Source organism: Delphinapterus leucas, chromosome 20 (assembly GCF_059928025.1).
Source record: "Delphinapterus leucas isolate spDelLeu-1000000601 "Yukka" chromosome 20, BTC_Dleu_Yukka2, whole genome shotgun sequence".
In the NCBI taxonomy this organism is placed as follows: domain Eukaryota; kingdom Metazoa; phylum Chordata; class Mammalia; order Artiodactyla; family Monodontidae; genus Delphinapterus; species Delphinapterus leucas.
The window spans coordinates 32,441,931-32,460,620 of record NC_143148.1 but is presented as its reverse complement, the minus strand read 5'-3'; the positions used below and the strand labels follow the sequence as shown (position 1 = coordinate 32,460,620).

General features: G+C 58.0%; 1 protein-coding gene across 1 annotated transcript in view; it reads left to right on the top strand.

Moving 5' to 3' along the window:
- Positions 1-18,690, top strand: part of GNAO1 (G protein subunit alpha o1) — a 156,454-nt gene that overhangs the window by 132,311 nt on the left and 5,453 nt on the right. Inside the window, exons 4-7 of the mRNA XM_022555835.2 lie at positions 6,618-6,778; positions 11,580-11,708; positions 13,614-13,743; positions 17,637-17,790. Of these exons, the coding sequence (XP_022411543.1) occupies positions 6,618-6,778; positions 11,580-11,708; positions 13,614-13,743; positions 17,637-17,790 (574 nt within the window). The remainder of the gene's footprint in view (positions 1-6,617; positions 6,779-11,579; positions 11,709-13,613; positions 13,744-17,636; positions 17,791-18,690) is intronic.

Below are 18,690 nucleotides of genomic sequence, written 5' to 3'. Positions count from 1 at the left end.
GATGAGAGAAGGAGGAAAACTCTGAAAGATCCAAAGCAGCTCTTCAAACAGAAACGGTTATAATTACTATGATTATTGTTATCATGCTTACCTGAGAAATCTTGTACAAAGTGGGCTTATTTTATGTCAGCTTGTTGTTTGTGTCTCAGAGACCTCACCTTTGCTTATAGTAACTAGCATTTGTGGGGCTCTTTATGTTGCAAAGCTGTGTCATGTCGATTTAGCCTCTTTTATTTGCACAAACAACCCTGTGAGGTGGGAACTAATAAGAGAGCAGAGGCTCAGAGAGGTTAAGTGGTCTGTCCAAGGTCACAAAGCTAAAAAAAAGCTGCATAGCCAAGATTTGAACCTGGGTCACCTGACTGAAAATTCCTATTTGCTTCCCCACCATATCCTTTGCGTTTCCTCTCTTGAGAGAGAAAAGGCTCTCTCTCAAACTTTAGTTCCAAGCCCCTTTGCTCAGAGGAGAGGGGAAGAGTTTTGCAGACCCAAGTGTTTAACATGGACTTGGCAGTCCTAGCTTCAGATGACGAATACACCAGGCACTTGTGAGGCCCTGCAGTGCCTAGCGTATGCGCAGAGATGTGTGGTGTTCATTGCCAGTGGCTCAGCCAGGCCAATGCCAGCTTCCCTGTGTCACCACTCATCCCACCATCACCCCTGGTGTGGCACAGCACAGGCTGGCACCTGCTGCGTCTCTGAGAAGGGTGACCAGGAGACACTGGGCAAGAGAAGCTGGTGCAGGGGGGCTCTCTGTGGCCCAGAGTGGGCAGGCGGGAAGGGGCCTGTGGGCCATGGGAGCCCACACCCCTCCTCATAGTATGGGTTCCGGCTCTCAGGACCAGCTGGCTGACTAGAGATAGCTTTCTGGAAGCAGAACCCCTCACCCCTGGACACTAGCAGGCAGCCCCACTGACAGGCGCCTGGATCGCAGGTGCTGCTTCCCAAGCACACTCATGGCCAGTCCCCAGTAGTCCATGTCCCCGTGGCAGGGGGCCCTGGGCTGCATGTCACAGTGAGGGACCCCTGTGTACTGTCAGTTCACGGGGGCAGCTGCTCCCATCACCACCCTGGGCACCCTGATCCCCAGCGTTGGCCCAGGGCAGCCCACTTCTGGGAGGCACCCTGTGCTGAGCTCCCCACCCCACCAAATGCTGGAGATGCCCCCATCTCCATGTGCCGCTTCCTCTCCCTGCCCACGCCTTTCTCCAGATGCTCATGGGTAGGGTTTCTATGGGGTTCTCTAGTGTTGCGGGGCTTTCCAAAAGAATCTCACCACTTTCTAGAGCAGCTTCAGGATATCTACATGTCACCACTAAGATGTCATTTAACCAGAAAGGTTACACTGGCTCTGATGAAGAGAAATGTTAATGCTGATTTTAAATCATTGATATGGTGAGAAGAATCCTGCAGGTGTCCCTGAGAGTCATAACCTCTCCGGAGCCTCCTGATCCAAAACCCATAAGAATGGCATCTTGTATGACAGTCTGTAGGTCCATCCACATCTTACAGAGTGAAGTAAGTCAGAAAGAGAAAAACAAATATCGTATATTAACGCATATGTGTGGAACCTAGAAAAATGGTACAGATGAACCGGTTTGCAAGGCAGAAATAGAGACACAGACACAGAAATAGAGGCAAACGTATGGACACCCAGGGGGGAAAGCTGGGTGGTGGTGGTGGTGGGATGAACTGGGAGATTGGGATTGACATGTATACACTAATATATATTAAATAGATAACTAATGAGAGCTTGCTGTATAAAAAATAAATAAAACTAAAAAAAAAATGGCATCTTGCCTGTGGTTCACATTCAGAAATGCAGGGTCCCAGCATGTCCTTAAATGTCTCACCCCTTCCCACGCCCCCACCCCTAGGCATCCCGAGGGTAGGCAGATTGGCCTCCTCTTCTCTTTCTGGTCCCCGGCAAGCTGGGGAGCTGGGGCGGCAGCACGGCCCGCCCCTCAGGTCCTCCCTGTGCTAGTGCTCTGTTTGCTCACACGACAGCTCTATGAAGAGAATGATGATACTGTCACCCCATTTTTCAGGGTAGGATGCTGAGCCCAGAGACGTTAAGGCCCTGCTCAAGCCAGGACCCCAGTTCTGGGTGGTGCCTTGAGCCTGTGGCCGGAGCCCCTAGAAAGCCGCAGGACTGGAGCCCCAAGGCAGGGGTGACCAAAGGGTGCTGTCGGGAAAGGAGTGAGTCTTGGCGGGGGGGTGGCATGGGAACTGGACGTTACAGCACGGGCAGCCCCAGCCCATAGAGAATGGCGGCCGGGGAGGGGTGGGCATACTGGGTACTTTGTAAGTGCCAGACCCAAGCCACCCAGGCCCGTGCGTCTGAGGGAGGGCAGCGGTCACGTTCTCTGTCACGTGCAGGGAGCGCCCCTCCCTTGCTCTCTGCCGCTGGGGGCAGTGCGAGAGAGGGGCCCACTTCCCTAGCCCCGGGCTGGCAGATGGCTCCCTAACTGACCCTCAGTGGAAACAGTGCCCCGCAGGGGCATGTTAGACATCTGTGAGGTGTCTGTGGCAGTGGCAGTAATTGGGGCACTACAGGCACTTAGTGGCTGGGGGCCAGGCATGCTGGTGTGTGACAGCGGCACACAGTGACGAATGTCCTGCACCCACTCAGCCCAACCGTGCAGGGCCCTGCCAGACACGGTGTCAGTGAACAGCCTCCCTCAGCTCCTTGCAGGACTGTCTCCAGAAGCCCACCAGATGGCCTCTAGTGTCTAATACGTGGCCAGTGCCCACAGGGCATCTTAGTGCCCCCCCCACAGGAAACATAGCGCAGCACATGGGCGCGGACGTGTGCCCAGGCATGACAGGAAGAGGGGAGGGGAGTCCAATGCCAGAGGAACTGTGTCGGCCGCAGTAACGGGTTGGGTCTGCCTGGAGGAGGTAAGCCTGGTATTGGCCTCGGCACACCAGGCAGTGTATTGTCAGGACTCTTTGGGGTGCACGTGCAAAAATAAACCAAGTCTTTAACTAGGTTAAGAAAAAGTCAGAGGATTGATTGAGGTAGCCTGAAAGCCAGAGGTATGTGTGGCCGCAGGCACAGCTGGACCCAGGTGTTTTGACATGTTATGGGACCCGGAGTGCCTCCCTCTCTCAGCTCTGCCTCAGTGATGGCTCCACATTCAGGTGGGCCCTTCCTTTGAGGGTCTCTCTCTCCTAATAGTTTATACAGGTGTCCTGGAGCTGGTAGGGTTAGTCTCATTTGACAAATTTGGATTCTTTGTCCACCCCAGACTGTTCACTAAGGCCAGCAGGATGGACCGGCCAGGGCCAGACCCTGTGTCCACGCTGGAGCCGTGGGACAGAGGAAGTCCCACCCAAACTGCTCAGACTGAGTCGGGGAAAGAGTGCTTTCCTTCAGGCAAGCAGAGATTCTGGTGCCCCAAAAGGAGGGAATGGGAGCCACATAGGTAGAGGGGGCAGCCATCCAGCAGAAAAGGATGGAGCAGATCAGAGGGGATGGGCTGTTCGCTGCCACCTCGAAGCTGATCACTGCCCCAGCATCCTCCACTGAGTAACACTGCACAGGTCAGACATAGTGGGTCTGCCCCGGTACATGCGTCTGCTTTGTCACACCTCATGCTGCCGGGACAGCTGGGCATGCTCTGACCAGCAAGAGGTGGCAGCGCCATGGGGGCTGTAGCAGAGGGCAAGGTGCTGGAAAATGCCTCCCCCCCACCCCGCCACTGGCCCAGGAGGGGACCTGGACAGGAAGGTCAGGCCCAGTGTGAGCCGCATCCCCCGGGGCCCCAAAGGCAGGAAGACAAAGGGACAAGGCCCCCCTCTGGCTCTATTAATTGCTTGTTAAGCTTGACCCCCACAGGGCTGGCCCAGCCAGACAGCTGCCACTGTCCTTCAGGGTGCATCGGCAAGGCCCCTTCCTCCCGCCATGCCTGACCCTTCCTACCTTCCTCCTTACCCATCTCCCCTACCTTTAGTCAGGGGGCTGGGCTGGACACCAGTGTCTGAGATGCAAGTCCAGGGCTGTTGGCTGGAGCACAGTAGAGGTTAACCTTGGGTCCAGGCTCTCCCACTTACTAGCTGTGTGACCTTGAGCAAGTTACCTCACCTCTGAGCCTCAGTCTCCCCATCTGTTAAACAGGATGGCTACCGGGCAGAGCTGCTGTCATGGTTGAACGAGACACAGTGTTGTTGAAATGGACAAGATGAGAGGAGTTGGGAGATAGAGAGGGTGGAGTGAGAAATTGAGGCCGTGCCTGACAGTAAAATGCCAAGGACCCATTCATCTCACAAATGCTGCTGAGCACCAACAACTATGTACAGAGCGTTGTGAGGTGGGGGTGCCGTGAAAAGCCAGGAGATTATCCCTGCCCTGAGGAGCAGCACACACAGCACCAGCTGTAACGTGGAGTGGTCGGTGTGCGTGGGGGCAGACTCTGCCTGGGGCGTGGAGGAGGGCCTCCCTGAGGCAGTGACACTTGAGATGGGGAAGAGCCGGGGGAAGGATGTTCTGGACGGTGGAGCACCCTGAGGTGAGGTGACCCTGGCTACCTGGGGAACAGAAGGAAAGACTGTGTGCTTGGAGGCCAAGGTAAGGAGTTTGGAATTTAGGGATAATGGGAAGCTATTGAAAGAGTTTAAACAGGGACAGTTATTGTGTCCATTAGGATCAGGTTTGACTGTGAATATCCGAGACCTAGAAAATAGTGATTTAAATGAGGTATAAGTTTAATTTCAATGTAAAAAAAAAAAAGTCGTCAAGGACCTGACTGTTTTTAGATCACCCATCCACTGTCCCCAGGGTGTAGACCTTGTCTTCATGATCCAAGTTGGCTGCTAGAGTTCCAGCCATCACAGGCTTCAGGAAGGAGGAAGTGAGAGAAAAAGGGTGCATCTTCCCTTTACAAAGACTTCTCCAAAGACCTCACTACACTTTGGCTTACCTCCCCATGGGTAGGACGGGTCACATGGTCACATCTTTGCCCCAAGCAAAATTAGGAAAAGAAGTCTTTAAGTCGGATATCAGTGTGCCCAGTTAAAAAAATTGTGTGTTCTTTCTCTACGGTCTCCTTCTGGCTGCTATGTGGCAGACAGACCGAAGAGAAGCAAGAGGGAGGCAAAGAACCCTTGGGAGGGGGCTCGGGGCAGCCAGGGAAAGATGGTGGTGGCTCGGACTCAGGGCTGTGCAGGAGTAGATGGGGAGAAGTGGACATTGGGAGGGAGGTGGCAAAATCAAGGATGACTCCTAGTCTTTGAGTCTGAGCAGTTGGGCCGATGGTTGTGGCGTGCACTAAGCTGGGGAAGATGGGAAAGAAACAGAAGGGCAGACAGAGAGGTGTCGCCAGCACAGGACCTTGCCCCACCCCCGTCTCTGCCACACCTCGGTGATGAGATGGAGCTGGGAGGACAGCGCCAGGCCAGCCTTCCCCAAACCATGCACTGCATCCCACTGGAGTGGGATTCCCAAGATTCCAGACCACACACAGAGGAGCATGAAGTGGCTTTGTGGAGGCCCATGGTTTCTAAACCACACCCTTGAGTGGCCTGGCTGAGGCATAGTGCAGCTCTAGGTGGGAGGGTGTCTCTCCCCCAGCAGGAAGTCTTGCCCTACCCATCCCTCAGGTCCCGACTCCCTTCTCACAGATCAGGCAGGAACCTTGAAGGAGGGGTCCACAGGAGGAAGTCTGGGAAACTGGCCCGGTTTATCACAGTCATCCCACAGGTGGGAAAGCAGGCTGAGATTTCCCAAGGTCACGCAGGCACACAGGAGCAGCATCAGCACATAGGCCCTGACTCACAGGCCTGTTTTTAGCCCCAGGTGGAGGCACCAACTCTGCTCACCCACGCCTGCATCCATGAGTCACCGCCTGCCTAAGGCACCCAACGCCTCAGTCCCAGGGCCAGCTTTGCAGGTGGCTGCCCCCAGGGGAGGCTGCGGTGCTGAAGAAACTCATCTTCTAGATGGACAGGGACCCACGCTCTCCTGGTGGGCAGCCCTCCCTGTCAGCTGAGGGTGACTTTGGGAATCCGAGGGCTGATGTCTTCGGGACAAGTAGTCCCTAGGGAGCTAGGTCTGGGCCAGCATCATGGGCATGGCCTGCTGGCCTCCAGGCCAGTTGTGGCTTCCTTCCCAGGGCAGGCAGGCAGAAGGGGACACAGTGCCAGCATTTTCCCATTGACCTTCTGCAGTAGACCGGCTCTGAGACATAAGTAGCTACTTAGCTGGACAGCTTGATTCCAGAAGTCTCCACAGAAGGCTTTGGCCCCACGTACCTTGGTGCAGAATGTTTTGTTGGCTACAAGTCTTCCAGGCGTTGACCTTGTCTCCTTCGTGTCTCTCCCACCGCGAAGGACACCTGCAGATTTCCAGCACCTCCGCTCGCTTCCTGAGCCGCGTGCAGCAGGCTGGGGAGCCTGGGTCTCTGGCTTACTTGGAGGGCGGCAGGGTTGAAAGGGCTCGAGAGTGGAGCAGTGGTCTAGTAACGATTACCGTGCCCTTGAGTAAAGGACCCTCTGTTGCTTCCCCTCTCCCTGACCAGGCCTAGGGCTGAGCCCTTGTCCCGGTGCCCTAGCAGGTGCCCGGCCAGGGCTTCTGTCCCCACCGAGGCCTCAAAGCCGCCGTCCATGTCTCCTCACAGGCCGATGCCAAGATGGTGTGTGATGTGGTGAGTCGAATGGAAGACACGGAGCCCTTCTCTCCAGAGCTGCTCTCTGCCATGATGCGACTCTGGGGCGACTCAGGGATCCAGGAGTGCTTCAACAGGTCCCGGGAGTATCAGCTCAACGACTCCGCCAAATAGTGAGTGTCCCAGGCAGGCGGGAGGCCGAGAGTGGGGCAGCAGTGCGGGCGTGGAAGGGGCTGGGGTCAGTGGGGCAAGGAGGCGCCCTTGCTGAGGTGGGAACCGCTGTGAGGTGTTCTGCCTCGGGCGTCAGGAAGGAAGGAGAAGGGGCTTCTCCTCCTGCCCCCGGGATGAGAAGGAGGCCAGGGAGGTGGGGGGCACAAGCCGACAACAGGGCTCCCAGAGGCCCAGGGGCCATCACCTGCTTGCTCTGGAGGGGGCCTGGCCCTCCAGAAGGAAGATTGTCAGTGTAGCAGTGTTTTTGCCCCCGGAGAACCCTTGACCCCATAAGTACAAATCAAGGGCAACATAGACAGAAAATAACTTACATGGTGCCCTTTTGTCTTCTTTTTGAGAAAATAATACCCTTTCCATTCCTTTATCTTTAAAATTAAAAATAAGGAATATGTAACCCATCAGATAAGTAAAATAAATAATCAAACATGCACTTTAATACTGTGTTATAACTAATAAGGGGAAGAAAAGGACAGAGGAGAGAGAGGGGCCCGGTGCGGCAGGCGAGGAGAGGGGGTGAAGCAGCTGAAAGCCAGAGAGGGCTGGAGGGGTAGGAGAGGGGAAGGCAGAGGGAGTAACAGGGGATCACAGGACTGCCTGCTGCAGCCTTGTCACTCCAGGCGTCTGGAAGTTTACATGCCCTTGGCCCCTAGATCGGGGGCTCCAGGCCTCTGGGAATGATCTGTGGTGGTCAGGGACATGCCTTCTGTTTTGAAGACATTGTCACTGCACTCCAGCTTTCAGGAAACGCACCCACTTTTACAGTCTCATGTCCAAGTTTTCAGTGGGAGCCTCTGGGCTTAAACCCCACTATCTTAGGACACCTGTGCTCCGACACTGATCTGCTCAGCTTCCTCACCAGCGCTTCTCACCTGGGGCCACTTTGCCCCCAGGAGACATTGGCAATGTTTGGAGGCATTTTCGATGGTCCTGACTAGGGTGGTGCTACAGATGTCTAGTGGGGTAGAGGCCAGGGATGCTGCTGATTTCCTACAGACACACTGTACAGTCCTCCACAGCAAAGAATTACCTGACCCAAAATGTCAGTATCGCCAAGATTAAGAAACGCTGGTCTCCACGGTGCCGATGTAGCGGAGGCTAACGCCAAGAAAACAGCGCTCACTAGTGGATGCTGGGACATTGCCATTGGCTGTGACGAGAGCTAACAAACCAGGGACTTGTCTTCCCATCTCTGCACACCTAGATTGTCCACGGGGCAGGTGCCTGGGTCCCGTGAGTCCCAGGTGGTAGCGACGCAGGCCCCAGCCACTGATGAGCCCCCAGGACACCTTGGTGGACCAGGGGTGCGAGCCCAAAGGTTCAAGTCCACACCTCTCTCTGTACACTCAAGTCACAGACCTCAACCCAGGTCGCCCCCTCAACGCACAGCCATTCGGGCCTGGAGAGAGTCCCCCCCTTCGTCTCCCCCTCTGTGCCCACTGCTCTGCCCAAGTCCAGGCCCTTCCCATCCCCCCACCACCCTCAGGGGCTTCTCAGGGCATCAAATCGTGACCCCCACTTAAATTGTTACCACTTAACTAATTATAATTTGAACCCATGGCAAAAAAATTTTAAAACAATACAGAAAGGTATAAAATTGATAGTGAATCCTCTTCCCAGGCCTGTTCCCCTCCCACTGTTAACTATCTCCATTTACTTGTCCCAGTGATGTCCAGAAAAACCTGACCCTCCAACTATAAATAGTATTTAATGACCTCCAGCTGTGAAAGCTGAGGGAGTCAGACCTTCCTTCCTTCCTTCCTTTGCTGTTCCCCACTTCCACCACCAGTTTTTTGCTAGTTTTACAGGATTATTTTTAGTTCTTCTGGTGGTTACCTTTATAACTTGAAATGAACGACTTGAGTCAGTACTTGTCAACTCCCCCCCCCCCAGCTAAGCTGAGGAGACCCGCCCTCCTCTCTCTGTCATCTCTGGGACGGGACTCCGAGGAGGGCAAGGGCGGGACCCACAGGCAGTCAGGTTCGGAAGGACCTTAAACACTTTCTGGTCCAGGGTTGCTTTGCTGTTGTAGTTTCAGCTGCTAAATCTCGTCTTCTGACAAGAGCTGAGGCCCAAAATGTGAAACAGTTCAACATAGATTTGTGTGACAGAAAGGAGAGGCCCAGTAGAGCTGTCGCCTGGCACAGCTCCGGGGGGCACCAGTCACATCCTAGACTGTGTGAGTGTCTCTCCAAGGCCCAGAACCTCAGTCACCACATGTCCCCTTCCAGCCCTGGGGAGCTGGCCCGTCCTCTCATGTTACCGGTGAGGCTCCAGGGCTCTTGGGGAGACAGGGCACCCAGGTCTCTCTGTGTCATGAGCCGGGGGCGGGTGAACACGGCTGGCCCTCCCATTTCCCTTCTGAATGATGGCTCTGAGACAGGTCCTGGAAACCCAGAAACCTGAGCACATCCCAGCACGTAGTTCTGTGGTTTGGTAGGATTATTTTTTCCCAGACTGAGGTCCCCACTAAAGGTCAGCGCTGGCTGGGAAAGCGTCCTCTCCTTCCCTCCTCTCGGGTCTTCCTGCCCCCCCTCCCCATCTGCTCTCCTTAAGCCGCAGAGCCATCATTCCAACGCTCTTCTGGTCAGAGCCTTCCAGAGTGAAATTCCAAGTCCTTACAGTGACCTCAGGGACCTACGTGCTGTGTCCCCCTCACCTCCATCACCCCTCCAGTCTCGCCACTACCTGCGCCCGCCCCGTGTTCAGCCTCCCCACCACCTCCTGTCCAGCGCCTGCAGCCTGGGCTCCTCCTCCACTGAGGTCGTGGCCTCTGTGCCCCCTGGTCCTGCTGCTGGGGCATGAGAGGCTCATCCCCTCACCTCCTCAGTCTGCTCGACAAGCCTTCCCCAGCCACCTGATATCAAATCGCCGCCCCCAGCCAGCCTCCCCACTCACTGGTAGCCTGATTCTTTCCTCCTGGCACTTATCACCTCCGGACATGTTGTACAGCTTACTCATCTGTTATTTAACACACACACACACACACACACACACACACACGAACACACACACGCACACACACACGAACACAGGCTCCGGGGAACCCAGGACAGTCGGCAGACAGTACACACAGCAGGTGCACAGTCCGCTGTGCTCACCCTACCCCCGCCATGGCCTCCTCCCTGCGTGAGGCTCAGCCAGCACCGAGAGACAGAGGGCCAGGTTGTTTGTCTAAAGGAGGGTTCCCCAGCTGGGATGGGGACCAAGACCAGAGGCTCCCAGCCCAGGTCTCCAGCTGGAGACGACAGGAGGAGGCTCGATTTGAAACCAACACAGCTTCTAAGCAGAGGCAGTGGGAGCGTGGGGAGGGGCATGCACAGAGGGTTTGGGAGGATTGGGAAGGGCGGGAAGGGGCCCTCCAGGCTGAGATCAGAGACTGCCCAGATGCCCACAGGCCTGGAGAGGAGGCTCTGCAGCAGCCAGAGCTTTCAGGTCTGCTCTGCTGCCTCTGCCTCTCTCCTTCCACAGGGGAGAGGAGGCCTGCAGGCCAGTTTAAGAGCACGGGCTTTGGAGTCAGGCAGACCTGCGCTCGAGTCCCAGCAGTGTCCTCTTTCTAAGAGTGTGGCTTCAAGCTTGCCTTCCCTGAGCCTGGGAACACACCGTCGGCTTTATTTCCTTAGGGAGAGCTCTCACAAGTTCTCCCTAAGGTTTGAGGCAGCCTGGGTTATTGGTTTACCAAGGGACACCCTCCTCGGTGAAGGCGTCTACCCTTCCCAGCCCTGTGGACATCCACAAGCTGGGGAGCCAGCCCCCCAGTGGGTCCCAGGGCAGGTGCCGATAAAGCACAGCCCCTCCACGCACAGCCTGGGACCCCACGTCATGCCATGACTCAGGCCCTCAGGGCTGCTTCCTGTGGGCTGTGTGTGGGGCTCTCCCCGCACAGGGATGGGTAGCCCGGCTGGCCCTTTGGGTCCTTGAATCTTCCTGCCAGCCTGACCGAGCTCCCCCCTTTCTGGTTTCCTGGATCCCTTTCTGGTTTCCTGGATCCCAACCTGGCTTGGGGTTCAAACCTAGCCCATACCGACCCCTAAAGCCCTTCCCAGTGCGTGGCCTGGACGGGCGAAGTGCAGAGCCCTGGTTTGTCTACAGAGCAAGTGTTGGTGTGGGAGGGGCTCTGAGGCCAAAGACCTGGGTCCCAGCAAGGCCCCCCCCCTGCCTGGCTGTGTGACCCCTGAGCCTCCCAGGAGCACCATATGGGACGATACGATGGCCCCCTTGATAAACCCTAAGGAACATGGAAGAGGCAGGCGGAGGTTCAGAGGGCCTCTGGGAAGCACCATAGGGAACTGTTAAGAGGTGGAATCCCAATGCCTGGCTCACAGCTGGGTGAGGCACTCACCTTCATTAGAAAACCTAAGTTTTCTAATCTGTGAAATAGTACATCTAACTCAGGAAATTAAGGATGAAACATGATGATGCATATAAAGACTAGAACCTAACTGTTGCCTATTATTATTTTAAGATGAAGAAACGACAAACACTATTATAAACATGTTAGTCTCATTTAAAGATTCAACCTTGTCTGAGTGTGCCTGGAGCCGTGTGCGTAGCCCTCGGTCTGAGCCAGAGGCTCTGAGTGCGTGCGGCGGGGATGTGAGCTTCTCCTTCTCAGCTGCCCCCCCCCCACACACACCTGGCCCTGGACGGGGTGGTGCCATCATTCCACAGCCCCAGTCAGGACTGGCTCTCAGGGAAGGCGGTGCCCAGTACCTGGTCTATGGTCCCCTGTGTTGCCATCCCCAGCTACCTGGACAGCCTGGATCGGATCGGGGCTGCCGACTACCAGCCCACCGAGCAGGACATCCTCCGAACCAGGGTCAAAACCACTGGCATCGTAGAAACCCACTTCACATTCAAGAACCTCCACTTCAGGTGAGGCCCAGGGAGGCTCCCGAGCCCTGGCGAGGGTGCCAAGAGATGGGCAAAGCCTGCCTCTCGGCCTCGCCTCGTCTGGAGCACCCAGATGTCACCCTGCCTCGGGGAGCGTTCGAGTTGGGACAGGCAGTTAGATACGAGAAGGGGCCTATCTGTGTACCTCTCTTGCACCAAGTTCGGGGGCTGGGGTGAGCGGGGAGGCTTCCTGGAAGAGGGGTCCTGGAGTGGGGGCTCTGAGGAACAGGGAAGATTTAAGCGGACAAGGGAGGGGAGTCCTGTCCCTGGGTGATTTCTGAGGAGGAGGAGGAGGAGGAGGAGGGGGGATCACCTAGGTGGCCCCTTGGAGGCCACCTTGTGAGAGGGGTGGGGAATAAGGTGGGTGAACCCAAGCGACGTGTGTGCAACCCCAGGACCCATGTCATCTCAGAGCTGTAGAGGGTTTGGAGATCAGCTGACCCACCCTCTCCTGGTACACTTGGGGAGACCGAGGCCTGGGAGGAGTAAGGCTGTCCCCAAGCACAGAACACAGCTCAAGCCCAGGGGTCTGAGCGCCTCAGAACAGGCCCTGCTGGAGGGTTGTGGCGCCACCTGGGGCAGCCTCCAGGCACTGAGGCCTGGGAGCCGCTGTCCTGCCCCTAACTGCCTCCATGTGTGGTTTCCAGGTGTCAGGTAGAACAGGAGGAGTGGCCTGTGTAAGGCCGCTTCTTGGCCCCCTGCCCACCCTGGGAGGGCTGGGCTCCAGGACCGCTGGCCAGCCCACGGCCCAGCCCCTGCCCGCTCTCACTGAGACAGAGGGCGTTGAAGTTCTGTCTCTATCTCCGCAGGGCCGCACGAGCCTCGCTGGGCACACGGACCCCTAGGCCTCCCCTGAACCTGGGGAGCACAGTGATGGGCACAGAGGCCCCACAAGGTGCCTCTTGCCCCCCTACTCTCTCCAGTCTCTCCCCGCTCAGCCCTCGGGGGCAGAGGGTGCGGGGCTGGGCTTGGGGCTGCCCGGCCTGCAGAGTCTGAGCATAAGCGCTGTGGAGGGGCCGCAGAGACCATCAGCCTGTGCCCAGCATTTCAGATGGGGAAGCAGGATCCAAGGGAGGCGGTGATGGGATGAGTACAAGGCCTGTTTCCTTGTTCCAGGCCCACTCTGGGCTCTGCCTGCGGTTACTGTCCTCTGTTGGGAGGTCAGGGCCCAGCCCACCCCGGCAGCTGTGTGCCAGCAGACCTCCCAGGCCTAGGAAGCAGTGGACCTTCATTCAGGGCGTTAGGTGTGAGGTTGACCTCTTCCTTCCAGGAACCAAGCCGCACCTGCCACAGTCAACCCCCACGGCCCTCCTGCCCCCTGGGGGATGGTGTCTGAGAGGGGGAGAGGGAGGGGAGGCACAGAGCAGAGGCTTTGTCTGCAGACAGACCTGGGTCTCACCCCACCTCTACCACACCAACTCCTGCCGGGACCCTGGGCACTTAACCCCTTGGTGCCTCACTGTCCCTCCATGTAGCAGGTGACGATCCCTGCCTCCCTCCTTCCCTCCTGGGCTGCTCTGGAGTTTTCACAGCCCACAGACGTGAACAGACACACTCAGAAAGCCAGGGACAGGATGTGCGTGTTACCCTGAGAGGACCTCGCAGAGGTGTTTCTCAGGAACCTTGCAGAGGCATTAGTAAAAGTCCTGAGATGCAAGGGCAGGTCTTCGAGTCTCTGTGGGAGCACAGCCCAGTCATGGGGCAGAAGCAGTGACGGCCACCCTGCCCCAGGGACGCGGCAGTCAGCCCTGAGCACCCGGAGTGAGGCTCCTTGGGAGGCTCATTGCGTGTACAGCCCCCTGCCCCCCGCCGCCTGCTTGACCAGTGTCCGCACACCGACCGGGGCCCCACCGCCCACCACGTCCAGCTTCCCTGTCTCCCCTGCAGGCTGTTCGACGTCGGGGGCCAACGATCTGAACGCAAGAAGTGGATTCACTGCTTCGAGGACGTCACGGCCATCATCTTCTGTGTCGCGCTCAGCGGCTATGACCAGGTGCTCCACGAAGACGAGACCACGGTGAGTGGCCCTGGGCCGCCTGGCCTCAGTGGACCAAGGCGGCTCTCAGGTGGGGCTGGCTGCGGTGGCCGGGGGTTCCGTTGTCGGCCAGGCCATGCCCGGGCTCCCTCTTCTGACTTCGTTGCGGGGCAAACACCTCGTGATGCCGATGCAGCAAAGGCAGCCACAGGCCGCCCTGCTCAGAGGCTGCATGCAGACTGGTGACAAACGTCTCTGCGGACTCTGGGTCTCGGGCAGTACGTGCCTCTTTAATAAATTCAGCAGGGTCACAGAGGCCGTCAGGCCAGAACCAAATTAAGCAAATCCTAAATGAAATCAGGGTGCAGTCGAGCAAGAATGTACGTAAGACAGAAATAGCAGTTCTTAGCCCTCACGGCCCTCCCTGAGCAGTGGACGGGGCTGGTAGCCGGAAGGGCAATGGGACATGGCATGTAGGCGAGTGACAGCGGTGGCGCGGGCCGGTCCCCTGGAGGAACCCAGCCCAGGTTCCCGCCTCCCGTCAATGCGTCTTCAGTCTGGGGCCTCAGAGAACTGCCAGGCTGGCTTCAGAGGGGGGCCCTCACCTGGAGAGGGCGTGGCCTTTCTCTGGGCCTGGGCTGGGCCTGGGCCTGGTTTGCTGCTGAATTCAGGCAGCACTTTCTCTGCCTCGGTTACTGTCTGCTGTCAAAGGGGTGTAACCATAGTACCTGCCTGGTGGGGCGTTGGCAATGGAGTGAGAATCCGCGAGAAGTACTTGGAACCGTTTCTGGCACAGCAGCGCCGAGCTGGTGGTTGTATTATCACCGGGGATTGTGCTGAGCTGGGGGCCCACTGAGCTGCCCGTGGAGAGGTGGGCCTGCTGCAGAGCCTGCAGGGAAAGCCGAGCACTGGCCCGGCACACCACGGGTTCTCCGGAGACAAGCACCAGCCGCGGTAGGGCTCCTGGGCTGTGGGGTCACACCTTTGGCGATCGTTAGCTCCTGCTGTGTGAAGCAGGCACAGGGCCCTGGCACTGAGGGTTTGGGGCTGGGCTCGTCACGGTGGGCCTTGAGCAAGGCCTGTCTTCTCTCTGGGCCTGTCTCCTCAGTCCCTGCCTGCTGGTCCCTCGGGGCTGCTGCGAACATCTGCTGAGCTGTGGGGTGCAGTGCTGTGGGGAGGAGGAGCCGCCGTCCTGTGGGACTTATGCAACAATGAGGCCGTGGGAAGATTGGGGCCAGGGCCGCTGGCCGGGTGGGTGATCCGGACTCGCGCCACGTGCTGGCTTGTCCCCCTTGCCCTTTCTCCTTCAGCCCCAGGTACACTCCTGAGTTAGGCATCAGCAAAGCCCCCCAAGCCCTGCCTTGTTCCAGGGCGAGTCTCTGGGGCCCCAGCTGTGCAGCTCTTTCTGGTAATGCCGTAATCATTCTCAGTGGCCTCAGCTGGCTGTGGCGTCTAAGATCACCAGATCTGGACCCACTGACCACCCCAAAGCCCCAAAGGTCGGCTCCTGCTGCCCCCACAAGGCACCCGCGTGCAGGGACTGCCCCGGCACATCTCTCACTGGTCCGTTGTTGACTCTGCTTTTGGACCCACTGTTCACGGTCCACTTGGCCACTCAGGTGGTCTGAGATCCAGGTGGCTCATCTTTTCTTCCTGCAGTGCCTGGGAGTGGGAAGCAGGGCTGGTGCAGTGAGCAAAAAGCTGATCCTGCCGTGGGTTTCAAACAAACTGAAGCACTGGGGTGTCGAGGGCCCCAGGCCTCTCCCTGGGGACCCGCTCAGCTCAATCCCAAGTCCCAGGCCCATCAGCCCTGGGGCAGGGGCTCGCACTCACCTCTGGAGCACAAGGCAGAGCAGAGGGACGTCTGGGCGGGTCTGGCAGCCACGGGGTCCCAAGCTCCATGGCCCTCGGGTCTCCAGTAAACACGGGCGGGTGCCAAGCCTCACCCTCGGATGGCCTCTCTGGTCTGCTCGCCCAGGCAGCCCTCGCTCCGGAGCAGGGCCCGTCCTGGGGCACCTTCCTTCTCGCCTTCCTGCCTTTACTGTCTCTCTCCCACCTCCCTCCTTCTCCCCCATTTCCCCGCCCTTCTTCACAAGGGCTGGAGCAGAGGACCTTGGGGAAGCAACAGCACGTGGGGCCACAGCCAGGAGCAGGCTCTTCCTGGGGCTCTGTCCACCCAGGAAAGATCAGCAGCTCCTCCAGGGCACGGGAGTTGGCTTTACCACTTAACAAGAGCCCACAAAGGCAGCTCATTGCCACGGTGACAGCAAGAACAGCGCTGTAGAGCTGAGCAAAACGCCTGTGTGTCCAGGGCCAGGTGGCAGCGTTGGGCAGCGGGGGGTCTGGGCGGATGTGGCCCGCGGTCTAGCCCCGCCCCCTCCCGCCAGTGAGTGTGGCAGCTGCTCCACCTGCTCCTCTGTAAAATGGAGCCCGTGGCAGAGCAGCCTCTGGGCGGCTGTGAGGACCAGCAGGCTCAGAGCTGCAAGAGTGCCTGCTCTCAGGGCTCTCCACTCAGCAGACGGCAGCTGTGGGATGGCTCTGTCCAGGCACACGGCTCAAGGACAAGCTATGGGACGAGGACGCTCTGCCCCTGCGAGGCAAGAGCTCCACCCTGCTGACCAGTCCTTGGTCCTCCACCTTCCTCTCTGGTCGGCCCTGCCCCTCCCTCCCAAGCCTGGGGTAAAAATTGGGACTGCCTGAGAGAAAGGTGTCTGGAGGCTCCTGGAGCTCAGCCAGGACCCCTGGGGCTAGTGGCTGCCCGCACACCGGCCGGCCACCCTGCCCACTGTGGCCCAGACCCCAGCGGCCCCGGGCCTCACCTGCCACAACTTCTCAGCGCCAGTGCCGTCACCGCCACCTGCAGGGCCTTAACTTGCCAAACCAAGGCCAAAACCATGAGCAGATTCTGAGAGACCCTCCAAGTCGGGCAGGTATGAAGCGCCTCCTTCCAGTTGATACCATCAGCTAAGAGTTGAAAGCAGCAGGTTCCCAGGGCACCGCCGGGTGACTTTGCTGTGAAGCCTGCCCCCCACTCCCGCGTTCCACACTCCTCACCAGCCACTCGGCTTAGGCTGGTCTTCCCCACCCTCGCCTTCCATCTCCAGCCACGCAGTCCACAGCCCCAGGGTGGCCGTGGCCTCCAGAGCCTGCACAGGGGCCTCTGGAGGGACCGGCTTTGACTTCCTGGCCCGAGACCGGTTGAACCAATTTTGTTTTTTGCTTTTTTTTCTCTTTCTTTCTCTCATGTTTTCTGCTGGGTTTTTATCTTCCTCTCTGTTTTCGTCTGTTTTGCTGGCTTTCATCTTGGGGTTCTTCTGGCCCCTCTACCGGGAAACCAGCCTCAAAAGCAGCTCATCCAGAGCTGCCCCACGGCCCAGCCAACCCACCCAGTCTCCAACCACACCAAGGCCACAGCAAGATCACTCCCCCGACGCTGTCCCCCTGGTGTCTGCTTCCAACTCTGGATTAATTCGAGGATCTCTTGGTCCTCGGTTAATGTTTCCCAACTGAATGCGTGCACCCTCCCACCCCTGCTGGCGAAACCAAATGAGACCCCAGTAGAGAAATCTGCATGCCCGAGGTCCCGTGTGGACGTGTGGATGGTGGCGCGGCCCCTGCCCCCGCGTGCATGGTGCATGTCCTCTCCATGGGCGAGAGTCCCTCTGGTGACCCCACTGCCCTGGCCCGGGTCAGCCCTCTTCAGTGGGGGGGTGGCGTTCCCCACCCTGTGCCCTGCTCCACCCCCCCCCCACCTGTGTGTGGAATGCAGCAGGGACCATGTCCTTGTCCTTGTGGATCCTCCTGTCTCCGTCCCTGGTGGTGCATTCAGCCGTGTTGGTGGACCTTCCCTTCGCTTGTCCCGCTTTGTCACTGGCCGCGGTGGGTCAGGGCCCCGGGCACCGCCAGCCCTCACTCGCCTCTCCACTCTGTTGCAGAACCGCATGCACGAATCGCTGAAGCTCTTCGACAGCATCTGCAACAACAAGTGGTTCACGGACACGTCCATCATCCTGTTTCTTAACAAGAAGGACATATTCGAAGAGAAGATCAAGAAGTCCCCGCTCTCCATCTGCTTTCCTGAGTACACAGGTAGAGACTGCCACTCCCCACGGGGACCGCGGGGGCCACGCAGCCGCTCGGGCCACACCAGCTCCTGAGGGAGCTCATTCCCCCTCACCATGCTCTGTGGACACACCAGATTCTGCCCTGGAGAATCCAACACAAAACCGAAGGCGGGTCCCCTCCTTTCCCCACAACATGCTGTTGCGAGGGGGTGGGGCAGCCAACTGGGGCATCCTGGTCAGGGGAAGCAGGGCTGGAATCCCAGCTCTGCCACTTACGAGCTGTGTGATCTCGGCAACCTCTGGACATCAGCTTGGTCATCTGTAAATAGAGCTTATCAGTAAAATGGCAATACCAAGATGATGATGGGGTTGAAGATTGGGGCTTCGAGTCAGACAGCCCAAGGTTCGTGCCCCCACTCTGCCACTCACAGCAGGTTACATAACCTCTCGGAGCCTTCGTTTCTGTGTCTGTGAGATGGGAACAATCACTGTGATTATCCACCCTCCCTCCCAGAGTTGCCAGAGGACAAAGTGAGCTAAGAAGCACGGAGGGCTTAGCATGGCAGTCGTTGCATAGTACGTGCTCACTAGACATTCGCTATTGCTCTTATGACTGTGATGCTAAAAAGTATCGTGACAGCACCCCCATTCAAATGGCCTGTTGAACGTGAGAGAGCTTCCCAAGCAGCAGAGATCAGGGCCGTCCTGCGGAGGGTGCTGAGGCTGCCGGAGTCCACCTCTGTTAACGTTGCCATGGGTTTACCTGACTGTGGGTGGGTGGGCAGCCTGGCCAGGGCCCTCATGGTGCAGCAGGGTGCCTGGAATAGTCCACGGGCCCACTGGCTCTTCAGGATGGCCAGAGCCTGGTCAGAGAGGCGAATGGAAGCAAAAGCGGGCATCCCCAGCCTGACCAGCCCCCCGGCCT